Genomic DNA, 20,374 nt, shown 5'->3' with positions numbered 1-20,374 from the left:
ATTGGATGAAGTTTGAGATAGTCGATGAAAATTTAGAAGCAGTGGTAGGTTGTGAGCTGCTGCTTGGCACACTTGCTCTTGTGATTCTGTCTTATCTCTTCCCAGCTTTCTCTTCAATAGAAGGAATTGTTTCATAGACACTTAAATTAGTCTTTTCTATGCAATGTTTCTTTTAAACAAGCTTGCAAGTGTATATACTGTCTTGGAGTCCTGGTGAAAGATTAACGTCTTAAGAATGACTGAAGAGATAGTTGGAGGACTGAAATAGTGGATTTAGAGTAACAAGTATTACATAAAGCAACTGGGAGAGGAAAACCCTGGAAATTCAACTTGATGAGTACATTTCAAATTTGCAATTATATTCTGCCTCATAATAAATGAAGTGTAAGAGCCTGCAGTTCCTCACACTCTTCAGGCAGGTAGACTAAACATTTTACATTGGCAAGTCCCTTCCTGCTGAGCACCACCTAATGTGGGAATGTCCTCCCCTAACATTGTAATGCAAGCCCTGCTGGGGGCTGGGTACTGCAAGCAGTGAGTAATGTGTTGTTGTATGGAATGAGAAGTGCTATATTCCTACATGCAGGTCTTTTAGTGTCCACGGTTAATTTTTTTTAATGTGGGTGGACCATGCACTCATATAGATGCAAATGTCCTTAAAATACTCAGTTTTATAATCTAGTGAATTAATTCTCTTCACATTTAATTTAGAAATAATGTCAAAGATCCTTATCTTCACCTTTCCGTGAAGTTTCAAAAGAGGTATTTAAGGGGGAAACACCTATTTATTTCAGAATGGGCAGGTTTCACTCATGGCTTTTATTTTCCTTTAAGCCCAGTAAAATTTCAACCTCAAGCTAAAATGAAGGAACTGATCATTCATGCCCTTATTTCAGCAGGGTGGTATTGCCAGCTAGTGATTCACAGTCTCAGAGGTAACTGGGAGGAGTAACTTGCAAATGCATAATGAGGAACAGCTAATACCTGGGGGATACATTAGCACATTTACCTTTGGCAGACAAAGGAGATGCTGCTTTGTTGAGAGAGATACTTCTTTACCCAGAAATCTGATAACTCACTGACAGTGTGCCACAGCAGTAGGATCTTTACAACATAAGTCTGAAAAAGAAAGTTTTCCTAAGATTGAATATCATTATCAGCGTGTAGCTTTATGCATATGCCCTTTTCTCAATATTCAGTATATAATTCCCATTAATAGTTGTGCCAGTTAGATGCATCTATCAAGATAGCATGTCCCCAGGGTATTGAATTCTATTATTCTGCTTCTTTGCATGTAACTTGACAGAGACAAATATAACCATCCAAGCTACTGAATTTGAGAAGGATGTGTATTTTTCTTCAAATCTATTCAAAGTGATTCTATTCCTAGGGGATTACATTTGTGTCTAACTTTCCTCTGATTTACTATTTTAGCTGAGCTGATGGATTATGAAAGAGAATAATTTCTTTTTAATACTGTTTTCCTGAATCTGTCATTCTAAACTTGCTGTGTGGGGACAGAATAGTTCATAAACACCATTTTCCTGAAGGAAAATGGCTTCTCACAGTAAAAAGCAGCTCTGAACAGAGCTTCCGCATAAACATGTTTGCCCATCAGTAGCTGACAGAGGACCCTCTGTGTGTGTGTGTTAAGGATGTGAACTTCTTAATTGAGTCTTCTTATTTGGAAACAGTTTCTCAAATAGACTAGGAATGATGGATTATATTCAGGTCTAGAGAATGAAATCGAGTAGGATTCTGCCTTATCATAATCAGTCGATTATATTGTAAACTAGTACCATAATAGCATCCGCTAGTCATGGAATATGCTTTAACTTAAATTCCAGCTCTCTCAAATATTCCTCAAGTTCAGAGGTCTTCAAAAGCCTAAATAAAATCAGGTCTTTCATGCTGCTTACATTAGTAATTTGTCTTTTTATATTATTTGTCTTTTTATATTATTAAACCAAAATCCCCAAGTCTAAAATTGTTACTGCAGTTTTTTGCATGCATAACATCCTTGTTTTTGTTTTGTTTTCTTGTTTGTTCATTAATAGCCGGGAGGGATAGATAGTGGCAGTGAATACACTTTAAAAAAATCCCACTAATATCCTCCTTTTATATGGAAAAACAAATATTTATAAATCCCTCTGATTTATGTAGCTGTGTAACGATTGCAAGTTTGAAAGAGCAGTTGTCTGGTTAATCCATTTAAATGCTTATTTTGATTGGGCAGCTGCGAGCCTTTGTGTGCATGCAGCTTCACCCCACACTTTCTGGAGTGTTACAAAATACCGCAGAAGTTCTGGTTTAGTTCAACAGCAACCAGTGTGCACACATACAGCTTTCTGTTGCACAGGTAGAGACTTTTGCCATGCAGACCTCGTTCCTTGTTTAAGGTGGCCTCAGGAACTGTGGCCAAAGCCAGTTTGCTCTGTCAGCTCAAATCCTGCCTGTATAGGTTGCTGAGATCATACCTAAAGAATGTGGGTTCTGGTTGGAGGCACAAAGCACCCCCTAACTCATGGCAGCTGACACAAAAGGTGCACTTGTGAAGGGCCAGTGCAGAGGTTCACTATGGAGCTGTGCGTGGAAAAAGCGAGAAACTTCTGTTCAAACATCTCTGCCTAGGTGAAATTAGAGCACTGAATGGCAGGCCTGCGATTTACATGCTCCAAACCATGCCATTGGACATAAAATCTTTTTATGTCTTACTCATGCTATTTCTGCACCTTGTTCTTCATAATTCTGAAGTATTTCCTACTTGTAAATGTGATGCTTAAACTGATATTTGAACAGATGCAGCCCATTCCAATTACTGTGTTATACTTTGAAATTGGTTTTGATTTACTTTTTTTTTTTTTTAATCTCAAATCCATTATTTGGGTTTGGCTTTGTTTGACTAAAGTTTTGTTTCTTGGTCCACAGGATCTTGATTCCAGTTTAGAGAAAGGAATTGTAGTCAGAAGCAGGATATTTGAAATCAGAGATACAATTTGCAGTTCAGCAGAAGTTTCAGAACAGAAAGTAAAGTTTGTTTATGGGTTTACAGAGTATTTTCCCAGACTTGTGGCAGTTTCAGGTAGATATTCATCACACTTTTCTCCTGAAACAAAGCAGAATTGGGGTGATTGGTTGAATTTTATTTTATGTGTTCACATTACAGAACTGCAGCAAAATCAAATGTTTCATGTCAGACAGAGGACATATGTGCTTCACATACTCTCTGTCTTTTTAATATCCTTCCTCCTGAAAAAATTGTATTCTAAAAACAAGACTGTTCTGACTGTTCCAGCATCCTGGGAAGAGGAGGCATCTGTTAGGTCTCTGTACTGCTGAAGAAACAGTCACAGAGAGGAGTACCTGTCTTTTCACATGTCTCCTGTAAGTGTTAACTTGAGACACCAAAATCCTTTCTCTATACTTCAAAATGAAAATAACCTTGAATCCTCTTTTACAGTGGATTTAAGCAACTGTGAGGCCTGAGGTGCTTCTGCAGATATGTCTGGGGAGAAACATCAATCCTTGGAATCCTCCCCAAAGCATCTTAAACCATGCTGATGAGTCCTAAGTAAATCCCATCTGTCCTTGCAGAGATGATGCCTGGCAGAAAAGACTAACTGCAGAGCCCCTGTTTCCTCTCCTGGAAGGGCTATGACATCTGTCTCAGGGCATGTAACATTTGAAAGCAGACTGTGGGTTGGAGACAGCAGCAGAAGGCAAGTCCCCCATACCCCTGGCATGTTGGGCAGCCTGACCTTTCCCCACAAGTAGCTTCAGCTATAGATCCACAGAGGCTTTTCTCTGCCCTTGCTACTGCAGCTGAAATATGCAGTTTTGCCTTACCCCAGCTGTGGGTTGCCACTCCTCATACCACATTCTTCATTGTGTTTGTGTTGTCAGATAGATGTCTAGACTGGAGAGCTCTTCTGGGTCAGGCTGCCCTTTGGAGGAGGAGGGAGGTGTGGTAAGGTGCGGTCTGATTCCTCTGGGAGGCAAGAGAACGTGCAATGAGGGATGTGAGCAAATAATGAGCAGGGGAGCATGACTGATGTTTTTTGCAAAATTCTTTGTTCAGATATTCCTCTATGGCCTCCCTAGAGAGAAAGGGAAAAAAAGGGAAAAAGGCAAGTTCTGTTGTGTACACAATGCTTTAGAAAAAAATCTGTCATTTTTCTGAAAATGGTCTGAGGATTTCTCCATGAGGCAGACAAATGCTGTTCCCAAAATATGTTGTTTCTTTGCATCAGAAAGGAACATTAAAAATAAGATGTCAGGCGTGTGTGTGAGTGGGCCTTTGCAATGGCATCTCCAAGGGAGGGATCTGATGAGGGCTCTGTAAATCTGCATGTGGCAGGAACCTTTCAAAAGGGAAGGCTTTCTGACTTCTAAACCAGCCAGGCAAGTTTTTAGGGCATACTAGTAAAGCTAATAAAAATGAGAATTAAAAGTATAAAATGGCAAATACAGGAGTGATACTTTTTCTGATTCACCAAGCAACCTGGCTGTGTCAAAGGGAACCTGTGGGAGTCAGACGTAACTTTGAATTTCCTGTTTTGTGTGATTTGTCAGTCTTTATGTCTGTGCTTCATTCTCACTACTTTAATAAACAAGCAAGTCTTTCTCCAAAGTAACATATTCTCATAACCTTTCCTGGAGGTAGGTCTCTGAGACCAGAGAGGGTTTGGAAGTGCCTGCCAGTCTCCTGAGTGAACAAACAGTGTTAATAAACATCTGCCCACCTGTATTAACTCTTGGCAAACCACAGCAACTTCTAGTTATTATATTTCATAGTTTCATCTATGTTTTAGTTATCTTAGTGTGCTCCTTTGAACGCAGTAGAGGATATACATTTGCAGGAGTTTACCTGTAGCAAGGGTTACCTAGTGCGAGTTAACTGTAGTTTCAGCAGAAAAATTTGGCTTTTTGCCATCTGAGTTTCTGTATGCTGCCAGTGCAGAGAACAGTCTTCAAATAATTTCCGTTTTGCATTTGGAAGAGATTATTTTCTGCTATCTATCCAGCCTTCCTTATTACTGCTGAAAATGCTGCAGGTAGATAATCAAGTGACACAAAAGCTTTTTTCACATATGGAATTCAGACCTCTTGAACTTATAGCCGATTTTAAAGTAATTGAATAAACCACAACAACTTTATGCATGGTAAGTCTCAATTTTGAGTCTGACTAGACTTGTTCCTAATACAACCTGTATTGAGGAAACTTAACAGTATTTAGCTCTAGCAGGATTTGATGACAACATTAAAACTTCCCCCCCCCTTTAATTAACATCAATAAACTCATGTGATGGTGTGCGTATGCCAGGCCAGTGTTTAGTTACTTGTAGCCAGAAAGGTAGGCAGGATGAGGCCTTATCCAGAATAAGAGTAAAGTCCTGTAGGAGTGTCATTAGGGAGTGCTTGGCCAAGCAACTTTGTTACTATTTTTGATTTCTATGTGTGTTTGGTGGTGCCGTGTCCTGTGGGAGTTGAGGGGCTCCCTCTGCAAAGCAAGCTCTGCTGTCACACTGAAGAGGCAGCACAACAGTTGTCATTGTAAGGGAATGTACCAATGTGCCACCAACTCTGTCCATCAGAAGAACCACAGCTGCAATTCCCCATGGAAGGATGGCAGGGTTTGGCAATACAGTACAGTGGAAGCCCCTAACAGTTTTGAAATTTGCCTCTTTGCCTGTACCACGGATCCTAATACATTCTAGTGCCTGGAACTTTAGCAGAAGATGCAGTCCCTTGACCTGAGACATAGACTTCAAAACGTCTCTGCTTTCGTCCCACCTGTAGCCTGTCCAGTGAGGATGCAGCTAAAAAGGCAGACAAGATTGCCTTTGCATTAAGCAGATATCCCAAGACAGGCATTTAGGACTGCTTGTAAGTAAGAAAGTGATGCCTCCCAATAAGCACCACTGTTACCTTAAGAATTTGATCAATTTCCTTTATGATCTCATGGGATTTTCAGTTTGCATGTGACATTGAGCACATTCAGTAGCCTTGCAGATAAACTGAAGTGACAGGGTGTGTCTCTATGGAATACTTAATGGCTAATAGAAATAGCTTAGCCGTGACATTTTCAGCAAATAAATTCCCTTCCACCTGTATTGGGTGGACTTCTAAATTTCCCTGTTGGAAACTGGGAGTTTAATAAATAGACCCTTGAAATGGGTAAATGGCTCTTTAAGATGGATGTTCCTTATTACTTTTGCCATAAGAGACATAAGGGGAAGAAATATAAATTAAGGTTTTGGAGGCAATATGTACCTCCATCAGGACAAATGATTCACCTTCTCCATTGCTATTATGAAGAATTAAGAGCTCTATCATACTTTGAAGCAGGCAGACAGTGGTATGACTGCTAAGGGAACAGGAGTGGAGAGAAGCAGGTTACTATAAACAGGCTTTCCTAACTGGCTGAAGGAAGTGATGCAGTGGGTTCAGAAACTCCATTCAAGCTACACAGAAGGTACAATTGCATGGGTTTGTGGAACCTTGCATGGGCAAGGTTCTGTAGCAGAGAGTAGAGGCATATTTGTGTTTTTCTGAGTCAGAATTGTTCCTAATTATGTATGTTCTAAATGTTAGGGGGTCTTCCACAGAGACTCAATCTGTAATGAAAAAATATCACAGAAATAACTGTATTATGCTTGAATGACTGCTGTCTCTTTTCAGAGCATATAAGTTGGAAAAATAATATTTGTACAAAGCTGAAGTGTTTATACTTTCAGCTCTGTTTCAAATGAAGTAATGACAGCTTTCACTGAGCAGAGGAGAATACAAAAGGAGGTTTAGATGCAGAATATGCTTCTTAGTGCACAGGTCAGAGTTAGTTATGCAAATGTCAGTTCTGAACCATGAATCATGCTTATTCCAACAGAGCAGGAAAGCTGGTTTTGCTAATCTTGAGAACCAGATCAGCATTGCTGTGTTCGTTGTCCATTGTATATTTGAAGTCCCAGGAGGGGTTAACCACTGAAGACAACTTCCAGTAAATTCCAAACTCAATGCATTATGCAGGAAAAATCCTAGACCCTGTAGTCATAATTGAATAAATTGAACTTGGTGTTATGTCACATATGGTTCCCCAGTGCTGTGTGCTGTTTACCAGCTTTGTTAGAGAGGCTGTGGGTTAAAGTCAGGAGAAGATGAAATATCCATTTAAGTGCCCTATGGGAAGCCATCATTTAGATTTTTTCAGCCTCTTTGCTCGGAGACAGTATTATTTTTTTCCACAAGCCACAGAGTGCTAAATAATGGCCAGAAAATATACTACAAGTTAAAGATCCACAGGTGAAAATCTATCTCATTATTTGAGGCATCACAATAATGTTTTCAGAATGCTTTCACACTTCTATTTTAAGTGCTGAGCTGGAGTCTCTCAATTGCACTGCTGTCACTCAGAGTCACAACAGCAAGCTCTGTTCTTAGGCATGTTTGAGGCACTGCTGTGCCCTGTACCAGAGAAAAGAGCCTAGCCCATGATTAAAACTGCTAATGATCACTCATTTTGGAAATAGTGGATAAAAATAGTGGTATTTTAATGCTTTAAATATAAAAATTATCTTCATCTTCAGATCTCCAGTGTGCTGTTCTGTCTCTTATTTTTTCTGGTTGTGTCCCTTCCCCCAGCTCCTGCCAGATTTGATTCTGTGTCTGTGTCAATGCCTGCAGCAATCCCTACAGCAAAGTTTTGCCAGGTCCACTTGCTATTAAAAGCCAGGAACTTCTACTGCAGAGGCAAGTTAAATGAAGTTTTCCAGTTCCTGCTCCTTTTCCTTTTGTCTTCTCCCTCTGCATGTATCTTCCCCTATACCTTGCCTGCTGGTAGGTGAGAAATGGTGCTTTCCCAAATTCAGTGCAGTTCATCTGTGGCTTTCTGGCTTTCCTTTCTTCTGCCTTGGCCTTCCTTCAGCTGGGGGTGGCCAAACTACTCTTGGCTAGGTCTAGCTGGTCAACATAGCTTACCTAGTCTGCTCCCTTCTTTCCTAGCAGACTTCTCATTCATGGCTGAAGTGCTGGTCACACAAACCTCAAAAAAGCCTGTGGGCCCCACCAAATTGTTCTTTGGTGTGATAGGCGTGACTTGCATTTTTTTCATATGTTGTGAAAAAGCCTTTACATGACAGAGGGAAGCCATGAGATGCATCTCCTCCAAGTAGTTCACAAAGTACTGTGTTCAAACAGGAAGTTATTTTGGCTTTTATCCATTGCTGAACCCCTGAAATTTGCAGAAGTGCAATCAGTACACTTAAAGGCACAACTTGAAGTACTGACTAAGGTAGCTGTTATGCTCTGTGGTAGTCAGTGATCTGTGACTATGTATGATAAGGATCAAGGCTGAGAGATTCTGCAAAACAATCCATAGGAATGTGGTTTCCTGGAGTCCTGCCAAGGGGTGGTTAAACATTCATGGAGCCTGTTTTCCTCTGACATATTTTAGTTGTTCGTAAAAGATAGCGCATGTTTGGCTTTACAGAGGCCGGCTCAGTGCTCTTGATAATCATTGCTGTTAATCTTAATAGAAACAGTCACAAAATCATACAAGCCCTGTACCCATGGCAATCCTACTGGGGTAGCTCATGGTTGAGATAAAGGATTGTACTCAAAGCCGTGTCCAAGACAGTGTGAACATTGTGAGCTCATACTCACATGGTGAAAATAGGAGTGTACCAGAGTGATACTCAATTTCAGCTCAGATGACATTAAGCTTAGAAATGGCAGCTGCAACTGAAAAACTGAAAATACATATTTCATAGGGTTGCCCCAAAGTAATCCTATGATATCCTCCCTGTTATGATGGAAGTTACTAGGTGATCTTCAGTGTTGCCAGCTCCTGTGATTTTATGATGGTTAATACAATATAGCTATTTTTCTTGAAGATCCATCTTCTGGATCCCAATGATTTATTTTCATTTTATTGTCTCTTTTTTTCTAGTTAGATGGTAATTTCAACCCTCCTTCTCACAGCCAAAGTTTCAAAACATTTCTCAAAACGTACTTCTAAGAGTACAGTACAGCCATCAATGGCAAATAAGGGAGAACTCAGCAGTTGTTTTTTTGGTTGCTTGGGGTTAGCTTTTTGGGTTTCTTTATTTTTTTTTTTTGCCTATGGTTTTTTTTTTTTTTTCCTTCCTTGATTTCCATGATCTGTCTCGCTAGTCTTGTGATTTTGTAACTCATGATTTTTTTATCTTTAGGATTGATTATGTTTCCATCTTCACTTCCTTGTATTACCACACTGGTCACAATCAGTGTACTTAAGAGTAGCCATCAGGATATAAATCCAGGTTCTTGAAAGCAAAACTCAGGTAATGCATTTTCCGTGACACTCTCACTCCTGCAATTAATTGATCAATATGTGTAAGGCAAATTTAATGAATCTGGCAGTGTTCCATAACTGTCAAAGTTCCACTAGGGCTGTAGGTCATGTGCTGGGGATAGCAGTCAAAACAGAAGTCATGCTGTGTTTAGTACAGTTCCTGGCAAAACTTGATGTCTTTCTGTTGGATGAGAAGGCGACACAGTTTGGGTGCTCTTCATAGCTGCTACTGTGCTTTCCAAAAAGCACATGGATATGATGTCATGGAGCTGTGCTCTTTGGGAGAACAAGGACAACCTGCTTCAAGGGTCTCTGATAAAGACATTGTCCTCCTGGCAGATTTCCATTATGTAGTGGAGTCAAAGCTTCAAATCTCTCCTGTCAGGTGGAATTATCTCACAACAGCTGAGTAGTTGAGTTCCCATCCCAACATCTCTCGCAGCATTTTTTTTTTTTTGGGGGGTGAATTGGATCTGCCTACTGTTTTATAAGTATACATGTGCCAGAGACACTGGATGAGAAAATAGAAATGCTGTGACAGGATTTTACAAAATAGGAGTAAGAGAAATCGGCTGCTATTTCTGAAATGCATCCTAAGACATAAAAAGTTTTGCAGTGTAGATATTTCCAAAAAGAAAGCATGTTAGTTTGGGCATTATTTAATGTCGTTAACTTATGAGAATTCTGTAATGATATTAAAAATAAGAGAAAAGTAAACTACATTAGTCCTCAATAGAAATTACATATCTACAGACAACAGATGCAAAACAAACCACTTCAAGTGAAGTCAATAGACTTTGGGTGAGGTTCCCTGTTTATGATGTCCCAAGAAATCATAAATAAAGATGTGAACCACAGAAGAGAGTGATATTCTGCAAGCCTGGCTCCACCAGAATCCGTGGAGTGGACATTTCTAATGTGACTGCTCAAGTGTCTCTTCCATAATGTCCAGCCCACATGTTGGCTTGCATGTTCCGTACATTTTAACTACAGCGGCTGATCTCTGCTGAACTGCTTGGCTGAAAGTTTCATAGCCAAGAAACCACAGTCTTTTATTTGGAGCCCTCTCCATGGACAAAGGAGCAAGGAAAGCTAGAATTAGTCTTCCTGTAGAAGTCAAAATAAGAAAACTAACATTAGACATGGGATGGCAAATTCAAGTTTTAGGAGACAAGCACACATTTTAGGATGGCTTCATTTGCCTGTGCAAATCTGTGATTTTTCTGTTAACTTTTTCATTATATCCACTTTTTTTCATGCAAAATCAAAGGTTGCTTCTGACCACAGTGTTCAAGTGACTTTGGTTTTCTTAACAGGAAGAAATCTTAAGAAGATGGCTCATGTGGTATGAAGTATGCAGCAGGATAGTAAAATATTTTTAGAGGTGAACATTTCAGTGACTACAAGAGTTGCAGTCTGCTAGTCCTGAACCACTTCTTGCTTATGAATCCCTCAGGGAATGAGAGAATACACTTTCCTAGGGAAGAATCCTACCAATTTGTCATTCTCCAGGCAGGACTTTGTTGATTAAATATAGGTGTGAGTTCATGTGACTTGGAAGAAGACCCATCTTGTCAGGATTTCTAAGTTCTCAGAGTCTAATAGAAGTCTGTAATCAAAGAGTGACGTCAACATTCCTATCTAACTCCAGATTTCCTCTCAGGCCATCTGCAGGGTGTGGTTTTGGCATCAGATAGAAATAGTCAAACTTGGCTTTAGTTTGGAACTAGATGGGTTATCACAGTGGACAAGGCCAAGGAGTAATAACAAACAGCAGACCAACACCTGCTAGAGCATTATGACAGTCTTAGGGAAAGTAAACTGTGGTCTCAGTTTAAACCAAATGTTCAAGCATGGAATAAAATTTGTCCACCTGGGCAGTTTAGACAGTTTTTTGATCTGCCAGAGGCATGAATAAAGAGTCACTGATCTGTCAGCCTCTCTTAGAAGAATTTCAGGGAGAAAATACAAGTGTAGTCAATTCTGGAAGTCCCAAAACACCATTAGCTTTTGATTGTCATTAAACCTGATCAGAAATTACCTGGTCCTAACTGGCCAACCTTTTTCTACTATTGCTAGTGATTAAACTAATGCCTACCTTAGAAACTTAAGGTTTGTGACCTTACAGGGGATTGCTGCTTTCCAGATGACATTTTTTTTCCCTTTTTTTTTCCTTTTTTTTTCCTTTTTTTTTTTTTTTTTAATCAAGTACTTTGGTTTGGATATCCCTCCTTGGAAGAGGTCCAAACATTTATTTTCATCCATTTGTTCCAGTGGGTGAGGTTTGGTAGAACCTGGCACAGCCAGGGATGGCATAGGAACAAAACCCTTTCTCTCAACAAATCTAATGTGCTTGAAACAGTTACCTGAGGACCCACCTTCATGTGGTTCTTGGCTCCAGTGCTGTGGACACTGGAGGGAACCAGTCATGTTTATGGCAAGGCATCCATTGTGTCACATCTGCCATGTGAGCTCAGAGCTGAAAGCAGCATAGATGCAGCTGATGCCTTTCCCCTGTGCTCAGTTGTGAGATGCTTGGCACCCCTGTCAAAGGTTTCCTGTGTACATTTGGGTGAGTCACTTCACTTCTCCCTCAGTATTTGTCTCTGTTTTCATTCCAGGCTTTTAGGACCATGGATTGGCGTTTTGTTTTTTTTTTCTGGGTAGAGGAACAGTCCCTCACTATCAGGTTGTTTTGATCATTACTGCAACCTAGATAAATTGTGACAGCTATCAGTTTATCTTCAGCATGTGATAAGATGTGCACCATCCAGAAGAGATGTACCATTTGCTATAGTGAGGATTACGTTGACATGTATTTCATAGAATACCATTCAGGACCTTCTGAGTTCCTACCACACCTACTTCAATGAGGCACTGTTCCTCTACATGGCTACTGGGAGCTGTTGCAACACATATAATTAGGAACAAGAAATGTTTACCTGGGGCTTAAAATTCTGCCAGCCCATAATATACTGCCAGCATTCTCCATCCGTGTAAGCTCCCAGTGTTGCAGATGGGGTGACACGCTTCCCTTGGAAAAGTAGCAATGTTTATTTTGACAAAGTTTGATAGTAAACGTGACAGTGCTGTAACAAGCTTTGATGGTAACATACACTTGGTTATTTACTGCATAGAGGACAAGGTGGGACAAAACTGTCAGAGACACCCTTCATGTTGAGTCATGAGGTTCAGAAAGGACCCCCTTGCATTCTAAACCCCTTTCTCAGGTGGTTTCCAGGTGTGGCTGGATCCAGACCTAGTTCCAGGCTAGGAACTTAGGTCTAGAGGATTATATGTGCACAAACAATCCTTTATCTCAAAGTTTTAGCATGCTTACTCCCCTTTCACTTACTGAGTATTTAATGCAATAAGGATTCTCGCAACCTCAAGAGGCATCCCTGTTCAAGGGGAGATCCTGGCATGCAGCCCACAGCTGTGCAGGAGAGCTCAGCAGACCCTGGGCTGTTCCCTATTTATGGAGTAGGGTGATTGACTTGTATTTGCATGCCAGCTGTATTTTGGTTGGCGCATGCTCAACTAGACCTCAGCTGCTGAGTAAGTTTTATGGCCCTCAGCTATTGTGTTGTTATCTGTCTTCCCAGAGTCCAGTTTTAAGCCAGGTGCAGCCCTCACTGTTAGCTCTTGCTTAAGCAAAAAGCATGGAGGAACACACTGCCACACCCTGTGAGCTCTTCCTAACCACCCCTCTCAGTAGCATCTTCTTCTATACCATAAAACTTTTGGAAGTTTTGCCACTGATTATAGTGGATGTTAGATCAGAAACCTTAGGTCAGTACCAGAGCATGCTAGTGATGAGAAAGATGTGTGGTTTGGATGAAGAGAGAAGACCTTTCTCTCAGTCTCTCACAATGGTTCAGAACTCAATTGAAAAAATTAGCAAGAGGCCCTTTTATTTCCTCCTGGAAAAAATCATGTATATTTATTTCCTGTAGTAAAACAGTCTAATGGTAGTAAAAAGTGAAGTTCTAGAAGGAAAAAATTGATTTCTCAGCAAATTGAGTAGAGAGGGGGAAATTATAAATCCCTGGTTGACTGTTACGGGTTGACTAGCAGCATTTGGCTACAGAAAGCAATATGAGCACAGTTTTAACACACAGGTGGCTACAAGAGAAGGGCTGTGCTGCATGTAAGCCCAATATCTTCTCAAAGTGGTTCACCCTACTTTTCCAATTACATTGCAAAGTGATTCAGAATGAAACTGTTGTTGATTGTCTGCTCCACTTCAGATAGTTGCATGTTCGTTTTAGCTTTATAAAGAATTTTGTGTCAGCATTTTCTGTTCTTTGTAGTTGCACTGTCTTTTAAAAATAGTTCTTAAGCTAAAAAGAAAAGCCTATAACCTATGTTTCCTGAAGTTCAAACACTGGCACAAAAAATATCTCTTTCCTTACTGCTGCCACACTGAAGCAGATGGTAAGTACTGAGACTCAGAACCAGTAAGCATGTAATTATTCAATTTCTGGGTGCAGAAAAGTATCTGTTGGGTCAAGGTAGGCATCAACAAGACAGGCTGTCATTGCAAGTTAGTTTGAGTTCAGGTCCCCTGCAGTTAGCCCAGTTAGATTCCTGCAGTAGATCACATGAGCTGCACAGATGCCCTATTGCATCTCTAGCTCGAGTTTCACCCACATCCTCTGGCAGACCATCTACCTTAAGCTCAAAGTCTGTTCCTGCTCTGTAGTTTTTATGTGTAAACAGTAATTAGATTAGGGATGACACCTAGGTTATGCCTCAGGTTAGTAAAGACAAAATTGCAAAATTCATGCTGATCCATGTTACAATGATGTCACACAGCTAATGTGCATTCACAGTGTGGAACCCGCAGTTACTGTGGCACAGACCATGACACAGTGTTATGCACGGGGGACAGATACACTGCCTGTGAGTAATGCAAATGGGTGAGTGCAGAGGAGCTATTTTGGTGTAAACTGGTTTTGGAAAATACCTGATTCTGCACATTATGAAGCAACTTTTGCTCATTTGAATTCAATAGAAATTAATTTTGCTTTTCAAATTCACTTTGATTAACCTGGTCTTGACATCGTGGCACTTACCTTGTTGTAAAGAAAATTGGTAGCTGTGAAAGATCAAAAATTTTCTAATTTAAGGTAAGAGGAAATGTTTGCTGCTGATGAAAACCTTATCTTCATAAAAAGCAATAATGCAATCTGATCATCTACCATTATTGAGTTTCCTTTTTTTTTTTTTTCTTCTTAAGCTGAATTTACATCACCTGTGGAAAGAAATAAGGAAGGTGGACTGAAAATGCCAAACCTATGCAAATTTTGTGATATTAAAGTAACAACCTGCTCAAACCAACATCAGTGTAAGAGCAACTGTAACATCACTTCTATCTGTGAGAAGAGTAGTGAAGTCTGTGTTGCTATATGGTAAGTTATTTCTTCATACAGGTGGGACAGGACCACACCCTCATTCATCACTGCTTAGTAATTTCCTTGATTGCTCTGATATTCAGAATATCCCTGCTACCTCACCAGGTTTTGCTCTTCTGCTTCCAACTCATATCTCTGCACAGCATACCAGGAGTTGCTTGAGGTTAACAATTCTGATATGAAATGTTCTGGGGACTTGTTTTTTTTTCTAAAACAGTTCTGTTCCTGCTTAAGCTGTTACTGGAAAAGAGGCATGGTTTTGTGCAAGCCACTAAGCTGTATCCACTCACAGCACTCAAGAGTAGAAACAGATTTGAGGCTCAAGAGAGGATTGTAGTGACAGTTGCTGAACAAAGACGATTCTCTCTCAGGTTTCAAGGGGACTAGATTATGTAGATTTAGTACAAGAGGCTTATTGCCATGTATAGGTAGAAATACTTCCTCCTAATGGGAAAAAAACTCTGTAGGTAGAGGCTTTGATGTAGGCATGATGCTTTTTATATAGCCTCTGTCTAGGTTTAAAGAAATCAAGAGTCTATGAAAATGAGTTATAATACTGTTTTACGATTTATTGGCTTTAAGCCAATAAATTTTTCCAGTTTAAAAACTGAGGCTTCTCTTGCTCTTTCATAAATGGGAATCCAATCCTACAAAAGAAAGCCACAAACACTCTTGAAGAGTTAATAACTGGACTAAAGGAACACAACTGAGTGTTTGCAGCATTGCTGCTGATTTAGTAAAATAATTAGAACCACTTACAGAGGGGAATAACTAATTCATGTACTGAGGGAATAGTTGTGTCCATTGACTTGAGATGTTAAGCATAATTGGAAGTAGGCATTTCAGTTCAGGATCAGTCCAGTGTGCTTTTCCATATTTCTCCTGTGCTTCTTTAGTAAGTCATCAGTGTATAAAAAGAAGCTGTTGTACAATTTAAGATACGTGTTGGATTTTTCATGACCATTTATCCAAAAGGCAAGTAAGTTGAGAACTGTAAAGTGCTTTTTGCCTTCAAGTCTTTTGTCATTGAAATTCAATCTGTGGACCAGGACAAAATACAGGAATATAGTCCAGATTATCAGCTGTAAATATTTCCCTGACTGTGAGGCAACTCTAACTTGCATCAGTTTTTATAACTGGTATTTTTGGTTGGTTGAGGGGTTTTTTGTATATAACTCCTTCAGTGCACAAACTGTGTTGATTGTAGGCTTCAAAAGCAAAATGAAAAGACCAACTCACTAGAAATTCCCTGATTTTGAGGAAATAATTCAGTTTTTATCATAATTTCCCACAGATTTTTATTGTCTGGTTAGTGACCACAAAAACCAAAAGTATGTTCTGAAGTTCACAGCAGTTCATTGAGCATAAGCTTGAATAATTCTAAGTGAGATTTTCAGAGGTACTCTTGTGAGCTTAGAGTACTATCATGCAGGAATATCTGTGCCATTATACAAATGTGAGGAGGCCAGATGATGCCAAATTTGCCTCATTCAGGAAAGACAGAGAAAAACATACGATGCTCTTTAAATGTCATTTATGTTCTCAAAAGAGGCAAATTTTGGGCACATGCAGTCCTGTCTGCTCCCTTTTATAAAATATTCCTTTTTTGATTTCAGTTTTCTCCTTTTCATTTCTAGGAGACAGAATGATGAAAATGTGACATTAGAAACAATATGCCACGATCCCGAAGAAACACTGTATGGTCACTTTTTGGATGACTATAAATCAGAGCAGTGTTTGATGAGGGAAAAGAAGGATGATGGGGGATTGATGTTCATGTGTTCCTGCACAGGTGAAGAATGCAATGATATGCTCATTTTTACATCAGGTAGGTTTAATAATTTACCTTGCATTTCTACATTCCTTGCAAGTAATATTAACTGTGTTAATATTAACTGTGTCATACGGATGTCCTTTGGAGTTGCATTTTGTGGGGAAGAACTTCTAATGGCAGGTGCTATTTTAGTCTTTCTTGAATCTTGCAAAATCTCAACCTTTTCTGTGTTCTGAGGATACTTCTGCCAGGCTGTCTTCATTTTGAAGTAAGTCTGATATTCAGCTCAAGACAGTGCACTTAGAAGCTGATGGAAGATGAAAGCAAGATCTTTACAGTTGTTCTGTTGACACCAAAATGCAACACATGCTAATTACATTATAAAGTCTAAACTAAAGGCAAATGCCATTTTTAAGGTCCTACCTCTTCTAAAAGGCTGTATTGCTGTAGTGTGTTATCTGCTTATAGAGGTGCTACTGGTAACCTGATGGGTGCACACACTCCGTGAGCTTTTTTTGTCCTACCTGCTGTAGTTCTTTTACTGAAACATAGTCAGGTTTCTCACAGGGTCTCCTGTGAGGTTTCCTATGGAGAAATTTGTGTATTCACACTTCTAAAGGGGTGTGGCACACCATTCCCATCCTCATCACCCATAAATTCCTCAGAAAAGGGTATAATTAGGCCCTTGTTACCTGAGATAATGAAGGGTTGGGATGCTGTTTCCACTTCTGGGAAACATGGTGTGTGACTGCACTAAGGTGAAGGACTATGTGAGTGATTGTAACTCTCACTTCCTAGCCTCCAAGAAGGCCAACTAGTTTAGGTCACAAAACCACACCAAATTAGCCAAAAGCAAGCTAGCATGACTTTGCTTACCTTGTCCCAGACTGTTCATATCTGCTGCCACCCCTCATCCCTGTCCTCCTCATCCCCTCGTCAAGCTTGATTTGAAACCAGACAACCTGACTGCTGATCCGTGGTTGCGTGACCTACCCTTACTTGGAAGATCTTTAAAGGATTTGGAGTATATACTGGTATTGATATGAGCACAAGTGGTAGACCCAGGACCTAATTATAACAGATTTCTTGGTTTTGTTGACCAGAATATTCTCTTCTCCCCAGAGAAGAGATCTTACTCTGTGTCAGCTGTCTTGTGTTTTTGTACAACATGAACCACACCCTTGTGGATTTTGGCTAAATTGTTATGAGTTATAACATTATAGCTGTTTTTCCTGGAGCTATGTAGCTGAATGCAATCACTTATAAATGTGTGTCTTTGGCATGTATGGTTATGAAAACCATTCGAGAAATTCAGCACCAAGTGCCTTGATTCCTATTAACTCTGCAGTTTACTCATACTTCCAGATCAACCTTAAAGGAGTAGTAGAAGTTTAAACCCAGTCTTTTTACCCAAATTCCTTTCACTCTTCTGAGTGAAGCCTTTTCTTCTAGGTCACTAGGTCACGTGCTGTGAGCACTTCAGGTGACTCATGAAAACCATGTGCTGCATTCATATGTATTAAATGAATAACTACAGATAAAAATTAAAGCAATGTAAGACTTCATAACATTTCCAGTTCATTCACAAACATAGGCATTAACTCCAGTGAGGAGTGGGGAGAATTGAGGCTTTGTCATTCCTTTTTTATTGTTGTGGATTAGTGTTTCTTTTAAATGAAAACAGCCCCTTTGGGTTGCTTGCCTGGTTAGCCATGGCAGGAAGACAAACGATTTTTACAGTATCAGACATGCGGTTTCCTGTCTGTGTTTAACTTTGAGCAGAACATCACAGCCAGCTGGTCCATGGCTCCTCCAGACAACTAGATAATAGCCTGTAATAATTTTGCCTTTGGAATGACTGTCATCCAGATCTATTCTGTACATTGTTCTTGCAGGGTTTTTTTTTTTTTCTCTACATTTTTTGCACACCAGAACAAGAATTGTTTTGCAGTGGTTTTGCACATTCTATAGTTTTAGAGAGCAAGATGAGAGCCACTCTAAAAAAGTCTGATCAAACAGTGATTTTAACAATTTATTAGCAGAAAGTGAGATTTTAAAAATGGCAATTTTTCACCTGCTAATCACTGTATTTCCTTTCAAGGTATGGCTATAAATGACTACACAGTGTTTTGCCTCTTCTTCCTGTATACACACATAAGACAGACCAGATTTACTTTGTTTCTGGTGTTTCTGACGTACAAAAGAAAACCCCGGTTAAGGCAACAAGTTCTAATTTCCACCAAAGGTTAGTCACTGAATTCCAGTGATTCACAGCTGAGCTGTTACTGCTTATGGAAAAATTGGTTTATAGCACTATTGGCTTGCATGAGTCTTGACTGTGAAGGGCAAACCTCCTGATTCCATTTTTAGACACAAGCATCTAAAGATTTTGGATATTGGAGGCATTGTAACTCATTCAAGAGTGACTTTAGAAATGTTTGAAGTAGATATATCAAAATAAAATGCCTGTTTATTGTATGGATTTTAATTTAAATTGCCAATCTGCAAGATAAGCAAGACACAGTCAAACACGTGCCTAAATATGCCTGCAGTTCTGCTGTGTCAGGGGCCTGACCCTGATTCAGATCCCTGGCATTCCAGGCTACAGGCAGCTGGTGGAAAATACTGAGTGCAAAATTACTCCAAATAATGTTCTGTAGTTCTTGGAGAAATAACATGCAGGAGACAGGTAACCATTGTAAATCTGACTACTCTGTGTTTATTTTGTTATTTTGATATTATTATTATTATTGTAATATAATATAATTGTTATTATATGTTAGTTGCTCTCTTTTTTTGCCAAACAAAATTGTGGCAAGCAGCTTACACCCTGTGGTGGAAAAATGCTTCTTACAGCAAATCTCAATGCCAGTGTTTTGTAATTATTATTTATTCAAACGTCTAATGTTAGTGTTACCAGAAGGCAAAGCCAGGCAGCAAAACCACTGGAAAAGATTAGCCAGAATTGGGATAAAAGGTCTTAGGTGGCTAGAAGTTGACTAGGTGGCAGACAGGCCTGGTCCTTCTGTCATGGAAAAAATGAGAGCAGGACTAGACTATGAGGGCACCCTGATGTCTGGTTGTGTCTGGCAGATCTTCTGCATCTTGCTTTACCTTCTTTTGCTTTGATCTGCTGGGATGAATCAGGTCTGTCTGTAGTTTTTTGCACAATCCCAGTCCTCCTGTGATGTTTGGGCTGCTTTGTTCCTCAGCTTTCTCTTCACCACATCTCCCAGCCATTAGCCAGTGCGAGCATGACGGCTGCCTAACAAAGCTGGGCTTTATTAACAGTCCCAAATTCTTTGACTGAAGTTAAGCCTTGTTTACCCTAAGGGACCAAGCAGTACTGTGCCCTTTCCAGCCCCACATCTGACCTATTCTCTGTGGACAGAAATTACATGGTACTCATTGTAGACGAGAAGATAGGATTCCTGCATGTTACTTAGTGCATGAGCTACCTACCTGTTGTACCATGCAACTCCTTCCTCTTGTACAGCTCATTTAAGTACAGTCATTCAGCAATATGCAAACCAGCAGTGGAGACTGCAAAGCAAGAAAACAAATCCTTTGAATACTGTTGTCAATATATATGCAATTGTTATCCTGGGAATCAAATTCAAATCCAAGCAACAGTGCAGAGAACTCAAAAGCTGGAACCAGGATTTCAACACAATTCTGTTTTGTTTATAGCTGTTTCATTCTAATAACTTACATGGTGATAATTTTTTATCCTCACCTGTCTCTTGCCATGCTATGCAGATCTCCATGCAGCTTGCAACCAAGGTGTCTGTGGGATTGTTTAGGTAGCTGTTTACTGCTCACCTACTGCAAGATGAAGTCATTTATTTGGGTATT

The 20,374-nt window shown here is 39.8% G+C and overlaps 1 protein-coding gene across 1 annotated transcript in view; it reads left to right on the top strand.

The window, feature by feature from the left end:
• TGFBR2 (transforming growth factor beta receptor 2) overlaps positions 1–20,374 on the top strand; it is a 60,136-nt gene that overhangs the window by 12,582 nt on the left and 27,180 nt on the right. Inside the window, exons 2-3 of the mRNA XM_021525865.3 lie at positions 14,571–14,742; positions 16,383–16,573. Coding sequence (XP_021381540.1) covers positions 14,571–14,742; positions 16,383–16,573 — 363 coding nt within the window. The remainder of the gene's footprint in view (positions 1–14,570; positions 14,743–16,382; positions 16,574–20,374) is intronic.

The sequence above is a fragment of the Lonchura striata genome, chromosome 1, assembly GCF_046129695.1.
Source record: "Lonchura striata isolate bLonStr1 chromosome 1, bLonStr1.mat, whole genome shotgun sequence".
NCBI lineage: Eukaryota > Metazoa > Chordata > Aves > Passeriformes > Estrildidae > Lonchura > Lonchura striata.
The sequence above is the reverse complement of the archived record's forward strand: the minus strand, read 5'-3'. Positions and strand labels throughout refer to the sequence as shown.